Here is a 12,032-nt window from a genome sequence, read left to right on the forward strand (position 1 = left end):
GGCCGCCCTGATAGTCCCTCAGTGGGGTATCGGTCGTTAGGTGGGAATGCTGCGGTGCAGGTGCGACCCGGGCGCGGTCATCTGAGCAGGGCCGGGACCGGTGTTCTGCGTGTAATAAATGGGAGCGCTGCTATCGGCGGAGAGTTGCATGTCCTACATGGTGATGGACCTCTTTGCCGCGCCGCCGAGCCGAGCGTTCACACGGTCGGACCGGGTGTTAATTGGGCGACGTCTTCTGCCTCGAAGGCACTGCCGAGGCGAGACATCCGCTTCATTGCAAACATGAGTTTGAACATGGTTATTATATGTGTCTTACCTTTTCCACGTTTTTTTTTTTGTAAGCCTCAAGGTTCAAATACCTTCCTTCCCTTCCTTTCCTACCTTCCCGGCATGAAATGCGCCACCTTTTGGCTGGCTGATCCCTCACAAAGCAAGGTTCTTGCAGCTGAATGTTTATAAATTTATCTCTAAATACTGGAAATTTAACATATACAAGCTTGCCGCCGTGTTGCTGAGCGCTTATGTCTACCATTCTTATCCTCCTAACCGGACTCCCAGTCCCCTGAGGTACCCGGCGTATCGCCCTAGCGTCCCCTCCGGAGCCAAGATGCCCCGAGGCAGCGCGGCCTCTGAGTGAGCTGGCGCCGGTCTTTGAAGTCGGGTAAATTAGCAGCTCTCTCTCCGACTGGAGTGGAGACTCCGTCGGCCGGTTCCGACTCAAATTGTCGCTATCGATTTGAACAGCGCCACCTACGGGCATATCATTAAAACGACGCCCGCGGGCTTCACAGGAAGGCTCAGAACTGATAGAAAATGGAGGGAGACCGGTACGTCATGATGTGAGAAAATCTTACTCGCATGCAACTTATAATGATGAAATTGGAAAGGCGTAGAAAATACGAGCCTAAATGCAACAAAGACCTATCGTAAATCGCTGCTCTAGAATCTTGTTGTTGATTGGGGCTTTAGGGCGCGCCGACTGCTAAGGTCATTTTGCGCCCATAAAATAAAATAAAATGCTCTAGAATCAATATCTGAATGTTTCTAGCCCTTGGGGAAAGCTAATACAGCGAAACGTCGGGCGGTTGATGCGTCTATCTTTAACTTGATAACGTTTTAACGACTAGCGATTAACGCTTATCGATTTTTTTGAGGATTGTAGAGTAACGATTTACGAAAAGTCTTTGCTGCATTCATTTTCTCGACTTATAATGAGATTACAGTATGTATATTTTTAGATCTAACGTGGTTCCTTTTGGCCTTCACTGTCGCCCAGTCTCGCCGTGTCAGTCCCGGTGTCAGCAGAGTGTCGGCGGTGTCACCTACCCGGCTCTGTCTGACACTGTGTCAGGCCGGGCGGCTGGCCTGATTAAAATGCGAGCCGCCAGTGCCGGAATTGAGCGTGCTTGGGTACTAAGTAGGCGGCCGGCGGCGGCATTGGTCGAGATAAGGAGATGGTAATGCGATCGGAGAACGCTGTCGAGTCGCCATCTTGGGTGATGCTGCTTTGCGTTGTTAATTTCCAGCGGTAACGAGCTAGCCGTGTTTGTATTCCACTACTGCGAGCTGAATTGTGTCTAGAGATAGCGTCGCGACTGGCTGAGCCTTGACTTAAGAGGGAATTGTTTTTATGGTAATTGTAGCGAGAGGAAGCTTACAGCTTAGAAGGGTATTAGGCCGAAGTGCATGTATATTTCATCACCTGATCAGTATATTTGGCTCCGAGAATAAAACAAACAAAATATTAGCAAAGTGCATGCACTTTAGCTTCCTATATTCAAAATATTAAATCAATGTTCACAGATATTCCATAGCAAACACTTTGCCGTTTCGTTCGGTAGTAAATTGACGTATGTTACCACGCTAAACATCGAAAGCATCCGTGTTGATTTACCTACTGTTTCTTTTTCGTCTCGGTTCCTAACGCGAACTTTGAAACATCCCTTGTAACACTTTATCTTCAGCCTCTTTTACCCGAGTCTGCCACCTCCCTGCATGCATTATATCGCTTTACATCACAAATCCGTATACCCAGGCAGTCTCTTAAGATTGGTATTGGCCGCTGCCAATCCCCAGCAGGTCCGCCGTGACTCTGCCATATGCGGCTACCATCGACAGCGCCGCCGCGTCGGTCGTCGTCGCTGCGCCACCCTCGTCGCCGCTGCGCGGGACTCGCCGCCGTCGGTAATTACTGTAAGTACGTCCAAGATGGATGAGCCGACGATAATGCATCATTCCCGCTAATTACAGATCTGAGTTTCATCCGGTAATGCAATCACAGAACGGGGTCGGCAGCATGGCGACGGCGGCGACGGCGGCGCGGCGGAGACGACGAATGGCGCGCCCACCAAGATGAGTGGCGCAGTTGAGGCGATGGTTGGCTCAATGGCCGCGGCTTGGTGAAACCCGGGGTGGGTAGGCTGAAATGAATATCACATACTCCGGGGCTATGCATCAAAATGGATGCGAACTACTATTTGTTCGGAAACTTTTTTTTTGTTGAATCAAGCAAACTGTATAGTGGTCGAACCATTCAAAACATTGATGTTTTAAAATGAATAATAAAGATATTTAAATGTTTAAACACTTCCTCATTTATCCCTCCCGGTACCTAAAGACTAAAGAGATATTCAACCCAACTTGCATAAAGTTGGATGCATGATCTTGAACTAATTTCTGTGAACAATTAGGGCTCAAACGTCAGTAATTCTTATCCGCATTGCCTGCAGGCTGCATTACATAATTGACAATACGTATGTATTCGTTGACATTCCATGATACTGAGGAAGTATCCCAGCTCCACAACTGTGTTAAAATAAACGACGACAAAGCACATTGCAGCCAGAGTGTATGTACATACCTATCATATATCGCTACTACACCTGGGTTGTGACGCGACGCCCATCCGAACAGAGGGGCAGGATCAGAGGCACTCCTCCGCAGCTCTGTTTGTGTCGCGCTGTTACCGGGCACCAATTTTAGCCGACCCCGGATTGTCGAATGCTGATTGGCTGCGTCGCAATGCGGCAGTAGCAGCGCGGGCCAATAACACCGGCGCGCCACTGATGGGGGATTCAGCTGAACGGCGCTGTGTCGAGAGCACAAACTGGCGCGCGGCCCATCCTCTCGTCTGGGTGGGACGCGTCACACTGCGCGCAACCCGGCCACTTCATTAACAGCTCGGCCGTCCTCCGGCCCTCCCACCCGTCACCTCGGGGCAGGGGGAGACTCCGAGTCCACTAGGGCGCCGTCTGCGCGATTGGTCTGCCCGGCCGGACCAGCGGCCTCGCCGTCCGGCGGGGCCCCGGCCGGCGAAATTAGGAGCTCCTCTCGGCATGCTGATCGACGTCGGTCGCCGACGCCGAATAAAAACGGCGTGTTTGCAATCGCCGCCGCCGCCGCCGCGCCACATTTGCATCTGGATCAATACGTGCGCCGGAATTGCAGCGACAAATCCTATCTCGCCGGCCAAATTGCAGTCCGGGCTTTAAATTTCGCGCAGCGATGTAAAAAGATCTCGCTGAGGATTATGCGTCCGGATAAAATTCCGAGTGTCGTCGTGGAGAGGGCGTCGCCGCCGGCGGACAGGAAGTTTGTGTAAAACACGACTGCAGATAACAGGACCGTCGAGCAGGCCGGCCGTAAACCTAATATCAACGCTAAAAGGCTCCGCAGAAACTCTGTTTACGTTATAGCGTTACTGACGCCATATTATGCGGACGCTCTGTGTGTCAAGTGCTCGGGAGAAAAACTGATAAAATAGAAACGAATGAAATATTGTAATTGGATAGTCCTAGCCACTGGGTCGTGAGCGATAGGGATGGCTCGCTGGAATTTGCTCACTAATTCTTTAGTACGGGAACTCGACAGGAGTTGTTATGGACGCCAGTCGCCAACGAAACACAATGCAAACATGACGCTCTAGATTCAGCATATCAGGCTCGGTCAATCAAAAATACGAAGAATGGCGGTATAACAGTCGTAGTGCGTTTTCCCGGTGCAGAACGCATTGCACGTAGATAATTGTGCTAGGTCAAAAATACGAGTAGAAGGGCTACGCAACGCATGCTGAGCCATGTAAGGTGTCTGACATTTCTCAGCCTCTCTTGACCCCGTGACGGGTAAACCGTATCCAACATCGGTAACCCAGGCAAAAACACATCACCGAACCGACCTCCCAATGTCACTAGGGCCCACACTTAGACCCCAGTGTAGTGTCACCGGAACCCACACTACAGTGTCACCAAAACCCACTCCCAGTATCCCCAGACCCTTGAAGTTCATCTGCGTCGCTCTGTCTCCGCCGTGCCGTATTCAAATGAAGGCTCGTCTCCGCTCGGCTCGCCTCTAATAAACCGGGGCCGTTTGCATGTCTCCGGTTCTGAACTCGCGATACGACAGCCATCAATCCGTGAGGGCGCTCGTCGGCCGGGCGCGGCGCGATTCACATCATCAGCCGCCGCTCCCGGGCGGAGGTGGAACGGCTACGGACCCGCTGACCCCCTCCGACCTCACCGCGCACTGTTGCCGAGTTCAGAGCGGATTGGGAAAGACAACCGGAGGTGTAACTATTTGTGGAGTTCATTTGGCTGTGGGGAATATTGGAACCTAACCGTCAGCGGTACGTGAGAATACAAATGCCATTGGTGGATGTGAAAAAGATCCTACGGAGACGTTTCTTTTTACAATAAGAAAAGAAGTTGTCGATAAGCATTACCTTTTTTCAGTGCATTACCTTCTTTCCAATTTAGTCCTTTACGAATTACGAATTACGTTTTTGCATGCTAAGGTCTGTTCTTCGTTCAATATTTCTCTCTGACCACGAAATCGTCTCTTCCTTCCATCACCTGCAGTTGCGGCGCGTCTGTTCCAGCCTCCGGGAGTCACACCTCTGGCATCATCACGTCACTCACGAGTCCTGCACCCAAATCCGGCACCTAGATCCGGCAATCGCCAATATGGTTCCGGATGAGCGACGTTTCTTCGACTCTTCTCGGCACGACGTCTAACTAGAAAACGGCGGAAAACCCACAGCACCACCCGTCACCAATGTCGCATTCTGTTGGAGATTCAATGCATAATTGCCCTGAAGAGAACCGCGTCTGGTCGTCAGCACGCCTCTGGCCAGCTCACGATGCCCGGGTCAGCTTTCCGAGCTCAACATGGCAACAGGAGGTGGTTGATTCGTGTCTGCTGAAATCGCGGCTGAATTAAATTTACGTATCGTGATAGGCCCGGTGTCAGTTTCGGCCGGATTTTACGCTTATCGAGGTATTCACAGGTGCATAATCACGGAGACACGTGTGTCACGCTTCGACTTGTTCATGATCAACGAGTAACGACTGTCACTCGTGCAGTTCAGGCGGCTGACTGACTCAATGATAATAGATTCTATGCTTATTTGTATTTAAATGTGGCGCTTGCATATACTTATAAGGGCCGTGGACCGTGCTTACATATTTCACATCCTTGCCACCTTCATCTCGCAGCTGAATGCGGAGTTAAATACATATTTGTCTCAAAAACCTCACAGCCTTCCCGCCAGACTTCTTCAGCTACAGCACAGCCTGCGTGCATTGCGGCACAGCCTAACCATCAGCCTGCCTCGCCCGTCACAAACGTACGTACATAGGTACATAGTATGTATGGTGCTAGTGCTGCTCCGATGAATTCACACAGACCTGCATACCGATTAAAACAATAAGATCAAAGTCCTGTCCTTGGATACCAATTACTTTACCCTTAACTGTCTTTCAGGCTCTGATGTTTATAGCAAAGCCTTCTAGCATCATGATCTGCAGCTCCTCTCTTCACATCAGTCTTGTAAAGCATTCACTGTCCATCGCTTCTTTCACGAGGCCGTTCATGACCAGATCGTCTCTCCATCCTCCGTGTTACCTCGTCCAACCCTTGTCCTCCGGGTGAGGACGATCTCTGCGCAGGTACCTATCTCCAGCAGCGCCCGTACCGAGACGACGGAGCCCGAGCTGCGCGACAGAGCGGACGAGACGCCCACTGAAAGCGCCTCAGAGAATCCCTTACGGCCGGTCGGCTTACCGCTAACGCCATGTATTCTTATTAGTCGGCGGCGGATATGAGCGTCGGCGACACTAAAGCGGGCGTCGCATCCGCCAGCCGAGCGCCTTTTATTAAATTTGGCGGTTTGGGCCGGCATTTAGATGATTAGTTTGGCCCGAGTCGAGTTATAAAATTGTGATAGCGCCGGCCGCGCGGCGTCACATAATGTGAAAAATGGCGGCGCAGGATTAATGAAGAGAATAAAGCAGTCGCCGGCGAGGTGTAATGAAACTGATCGAGCGACGGACTCGGCGGGCATTTATCTCGCGGCTGAAATGAGCCGCCCACATGAATAACTGGTGAGCGGAGGCACAGTGAGCCCCACGCCTTCAGTGTGGCGTTCGCCCACCGCTCAGGCATATTCAGCGGTGGTTCAAAGGTCGTCAGCAATGGCTAATGATTGCCGATGACTTTTCAGCGATCAGTGGATCTGCTAATCGAAGGAGCTGATCGCCAACTTGCTGCTTATATCCACAATCGCAGGCTCAGCGCTCTGCTGCAGGCGCTCCAGCATTGCAATGGCAGCGGTGGCACCATTATCCTGTTTGACAGGTGTGATGGGGAGGTTCGATGATTGTCAAAGGATTGGTCCCGTCATTTTCCATGAAATCTTTTGTGTGTCCAATGTCGGTGTTTCTTGACATTAGATGGCTGCAAGTCGCACTTCGTTGCGCAACTTAGAACCTTCACCTGGCATCATCTACCGTGTTGAGCGTCAGCGCCACCCGCATCATGTTACCATGTCGGCCGCGATGAAATTCAATTATTTGCTGAGCCGGGCGGGCGGCGGGCACGCTCTAATGGAGAAGATGTGTACGGAGATAGCACCAGCAGCTCGCGGCAGCCGATGTCGGTGCGATACAACCGCGCAGTGGAGGCACGGCCGCCGCGGTGGGTGTCACCGGCAGCCCGCGCCGGTGTACTTACCTATCTGTCCACGGGCGGCTGTCAGCCAGCAGCCACAGCTAACAGTCAGAGAGCTGCGACAGCTAGAGACCGCTAGAGCTGCGACAGCTACCTATAACCTTCAGAGCTTTTCACAGCTGGGCGTCCACAGGGGCTGGCAGCCAGCAGCCATAGGCGGGTCAGATATGTCGTCAAGAGCAATACCATTTGTCAAAAGATAAAACAGACATCAATACTGTCATAAAGAGCCCGTCGAGTAGCGTTTTGTTGTTACGCCAGTTTGGCCGAGCTGGCCAGTCTGGCCGAGCAACAGGCCAGACCACCGAGGAATGGTATGTTTCTTACCACGTATAAACACTCGGCCACCAAAGTCGGATATAAATTATACTGTCCTTCCATGTCGACATTTATTGGTCATTGGTGGTGGCTGAGAGCCCACAGAGAGTCGTTAATTTGTCGCGACATTTTATTGTTGTGGACGCCGTTTTCGGGGTGAACACCATATCCAAATGTTTACAGCACAAACAGGTCTGGAAGCTGGAGTATGCTACTTTGTGCTACTTTTGTGTGCTGGACATTAGGGATGCCGCATGCCAAGACACATTTAAAAGAGTGAGGCTGTTTTAAAAGGGAAAGCGGTGTAGTGTTACAGATTACAGATGCCAAGTAAAATGTGGTCCGTTTTAACCTTTCGTAAGGCACTTTACCTAATTCACAACCAAGGGGATGCCGCTGTCCAGCTTGGATGTCATTTTTGCCTCTTTAGATACGATCAGATGACATCGATTACAAAAAAAAAGAATCGTTCTCGTCATGAGAAGCAGCGGATGGGACACAAATGTTGCTCCTCATATTGATGGAACGAATGCTCTCGTCTGCATATAGGGGAGTTCCACGGGTCCCAGTAGAGGCCGCTCCGCCTTTTCCCAGGTCACTGGAGCTCCTGCCTCCTGGATTTCCACGCGCCTTACTGCTATAAGTACCTAGGTAGGTACAAGGAAGGGGAGGGTTGAACGCCCCCTCGTCGGCTTCCAGGCTGGCCAAGAAGAGCGTCAAAATTTTTGAAGATGTTGTAGGTACAGTCACTTATTAGGTAAGGTCGAAGGTCAGGTCAGCAGAGCTGAGGTCAAAGACGGTCAACGTTCGCCTAGATATTCGACAATTGTTCTGACAAAACGGCGCAAGGAAACGAAACTCGGAAACGAAAAGGTAGGTAGATGAAATAATCGATGCCGGCCAAATGCTCCAAAATGCTCCGCGATTTTTTTTTCAATTGAAAGGTTTCAGAAAGGTGTGGCTCGTTAGACCGTCCTGCCATCTGCCGAGCAGGCGCCCATGCCCTGGCCTGGTCCTTGCCCTGGCCCCCATCTCGAAGTTCGTTGAACCTCAGCGCCATCTATAGTATAGGTATACAAGTGTACAAATATCCAAGTTTACGTCCAAATTTGTCTCGATACCATGCAACTTTTATGAAGTTTTTATTTTTTTTTTGCATGAGTAGGCGAATACGCTAGGAATTGGTCTTTTTCTGGGATAATTCCGTAATAGCATTGCCATGATTTTAGCTCTTGATAATTTTGTGTTGTAAACAATCATTTTTGAGACTATTGTGGCTCGTATCTCTGCAAGTGTCCTCTGGGACGTTTTGCGAAAATTTTTGAGTGTTTTTGTGCACTCCGAATGATATTATTTGCCATAGCTATCAGAAAATCATGAAGTAGACATCTATATAACGCCTCATCCTACCAAAAGGTAGAATATAATGTAATTGCTATGAAAAAGATCATTCCCTTGCAAGGTTCAAATCGGCCTTGCATTTCAGTCGGGCAAACTGCAGGGAGGTAATCTAAAATAAGATTAATCTAATTTAAGATTATGACGTCACCAAAATGGGCGGAGCGATGACCATATAAGGAGCGATAATCAATATTTAGATTACATTTCCGACACGTCCTCATTCAAACCCCGTGCACAGTGCGTTATATCATGTATTATGTTGCTTTGGCATATAAAGGAATTAATTGATTTCTTTATTAGAAAGGCATATTTTGTATTTTGGCAATTGAACTCTTTTCCAAAAATGTGACTGTTGTTGAATTTTCAATAAATTGTTCATGTTCCGACTTCGGAATGATCTCATGATGTTGATGACTGATATTTAACTTTTTTTTTACTTTAACACTTAAAGTTTGTTCTAGTCAGGTTTACAGTGTACATTTGTAATTTGTAATTGGTTATGGTAACTTTGGGGCAAGAATATTAGGTAGGTACTTGATGCCTGGGCCCTGGGCTGATGGTCAATGCCTGACCAGATGGAACAAATTAAGAAATCACCCTTAACCTTGCCTATCAAATATAGCAACTTTTCTCCTATTTCATGTTTTTGACATTGAGCGCTTTTGTTTTGCGACTTTCTAGCACTGAGGTTTAATCTATTGATCTGCTAGCTAATTGTGTTAGCTTATTATGATTGTTTGATCTGTTCTGTATTACCTATTTTGTAAACAGGACCATGGCTGGGCAGGGTGTGAAGATCAAGTGGTCTGACCACCTCAACTCCTCCTGGATTGGGGAGAAGCCCGAATCAGTCTGCCACAGGGAGGCTGCCGAGGGTCTCTACGCCCGCCTCATTGAGTCCAAGGTGAGGCTTCCTACTCTGGAACACTGGAGGATTTAGCTGCTTGTGATGGCAAAGGTGGAATGGTGCTCGTGATTTTAAAACCTGCTGTCAGCCTCATTGTCAAGAATATCCTTGTGTTTGTAGTGGATTATGTTAACCTACTGATTTTATTTCAGAGGCAGCTCATACATTTGGACTTTATTGCCAAGTAGCTTATAGGCTAGTAATAACAATTGGTATATGGTGATGTTGTATATTTTACAGTGCAATTTTGGTTGTGATATAATAATTTATACCCATAAAGGTGGAAAACTCCTCTATGCCTAATTTCAAAATGCTGGACAATGATGCTATAGTTATTTCTATTTGTACTCTCCTAATCACAGCAATGCTACTTTCCCTAAAACTTCTTTGCCTTTCCTAAAAATGCTATGGAAAGTCATACTTTTGGCCATTCCTCCTATTCCAGTCAAATTTCTGTTCAAATTAATAACGACCATGCCATACTCTTACTCTGGCCTCTCCAATCTTAAAGGTAGTGTGCCACCTTCGAATGATTTCCCATTTTATTTTTCCTAGGATAAGAAGCTTCTGTTTTTACCTAACATCGCAAAAAATCAAAATGATCCTAAAATAGTGCTTTTTTCGCCTAAAAGTTTATCGGTTTTTCGATATGTATAACAACTGTAGTAGGCTGACCTGCAAACAGGCGTCGGCAACAATCACGAATGCGGCGCACATGTGACAATAAGCAAAGGTCATTATAGAGTTACCGGTTACGACGTACAGGAATGAGTTATCAGCTGTCTAATCGTAGACAACACAATGTCGAATTTAAACTGTAAGCCTGTATTGGTATTGTTTCTTTAATTTGGCTGTCAAACATTAATTTATGGTTTGAAGTATTATTTTATGTAAAATAATTGATATGAAACAGCCGTCTGTAAAGTTATGACCCCATTTTACCACATGAAAGTGGCAGAAATGACAATGATCAGCTGACGCATTTTTCTTGGCCGAAGTCAGAGCGCGCGGCCCGACGCACCACCACCGCACCACAAAGTATGAGCAGAAGCCGCGCCCAAAGCCAGGGCCCCGGTAACGTGAGGTAGCCGAGTCGGGGCAGCGTGCGCTGACCCAAGCCGGGGCCGCGGCTTTGGGCGCGGTCTACCGCATCCCCGCGGGCAGCCCCGGGCTATCACATGACACCGGGAGGACGCGCGGCCCCGGCTTGGGTCAGCGCACGCTGCCCCGACTCGGCTACCTCACGTTACCGGGGCCCTGGCTTTGGGCGCGGCCTACCGCACCACCTAACAGCCGTGTTCGAAACCGCAGGAGATTATGAACGGGTTTATCGAAACTTGATTGGATGAGCCTATCGGTAATAGCGATTTCAGTGTGTGCATTTATTGTTCATAGTGGTGTGAAATGTGGTTGGGGTACGACCGACAACCCGTCGGGGCGAATTTCGCACTGGGGTACTCAAAATTTGAAGACTTTAAGACGTTTCCATGAGTTTTGAAGGTATGGATAAGTTCTAAAAATCCGGTTCTCCTTATCTGGGCCATTAACTCCATACGGTCCAGGAAAGCTGGCACACTACCTTTAAGATCTCAGTGACATTTCTGCTAAACTCGCCGTACGGTAACAAACCCTCTCCTCTCCCCTCCCCAGGAGGTGGTCCCACTGCACGACACCTGCCCGGCCCCACCGACCACCCGACTGCCCGACTTTGAGCCGGAGAGCGGCGCCAGCCGGGCCGACCACGAGGCGTTCGTGGGCAGTCTGCTGAGTGCCCAGCTCGGCCTGGCCGCCGCCGTGCTCGCCGACTCGCCGATCTCCGGTCTGCTCAGACAGCGGCTCATCGTGCTGCGCAGGATATTCCACGCGCTGGCCACCAAATACCATGACGCCGGAAAGGTGGGTGACGGGCTGGATAACTGGTGCTGAGTAGCTTATTGATTCAATACCACTTCTTGTTTTTTAATCGTGATTAGCTCGTTACGGTGCAATCTGTTGCGATCGCATCTAAACAAGTTTTAATGCAGGTAAGCATATTTTTATGAATCAAAAGTAAAATGCCATTTTATTGTAGCAAGTATTCCTGTACCATTTCATGATAGCTATTAGCTTTTACCACCAAGCGTATGCACACTGGGTCACACATCCAACTCCCTACCACCCTGACACCTCTAACGCCCCCCCCCCCCCTCCCGCTCCCAGAGCGTGTCCCCGTCGCCGGGCCGGCGGGACTCTGGCCGGGTGTGCGCGGACGGCGCCGGGACCGGCTCCGGCGGCGGACAGGCGGCGCTGGTGGCTATGGGCGTCAAGACGGGCCTGACGCTGGTGTTTTCACTGCTCAGACAAAGCTGGGCGCAGCAGACCGGCGCCGGTGAGGGGAGAGCGGGGCCAGGGGAGAAGGGACGGG

The 12,032-nt window shown here is 49.6% G+C and overlaps 1 protein-coding gene across 1 annotated transcript; it reads left to right on the forward strand.

Annotated features, from left to right (window-relative positions):
• Window positions 1-8,610: 8,610 nt before the first annotated feature.
• On the forward strand, window positions 8,611-11,996 carry LOC122385762 (probable E3 ubiquitin-protein ligase HERC1; the record flags this gene model as incomplete). Its single annotated transcript, XM_043374248.1, has 4 exons — window positions 8,611-8,736; window positions 9,493-9,625; window positions 11,279-11,524; window positions 11,828-11,996. Coding segments are annotated over exons 2-4 (544 nt in total), but the record flags the coding sequence as incomplete, so codon positions are not given.
• Between the last annotated feature and the right edge of the window lie 36 nt (window positions 11,997-12,032).

This window comes from Amphibalanus amphitrite, unplaced genomic scaffold (genome assembly GCF_019059575.1).
Source record: "Amphibalanus amphitrite isolate SeventyFive unplaced genomic scaffold, NRLGWU_Aamphi_draft 000230F_arrow, whole genome shotgun sequence".
In the NCBI taxonomy this organism is placed as follows: Eukaryota; Metazoa; Arthropoda; class Thecostraca; order Balanomorpha; family Balanidae; genus Amphibalanus; species Amphibalanus amphitrite.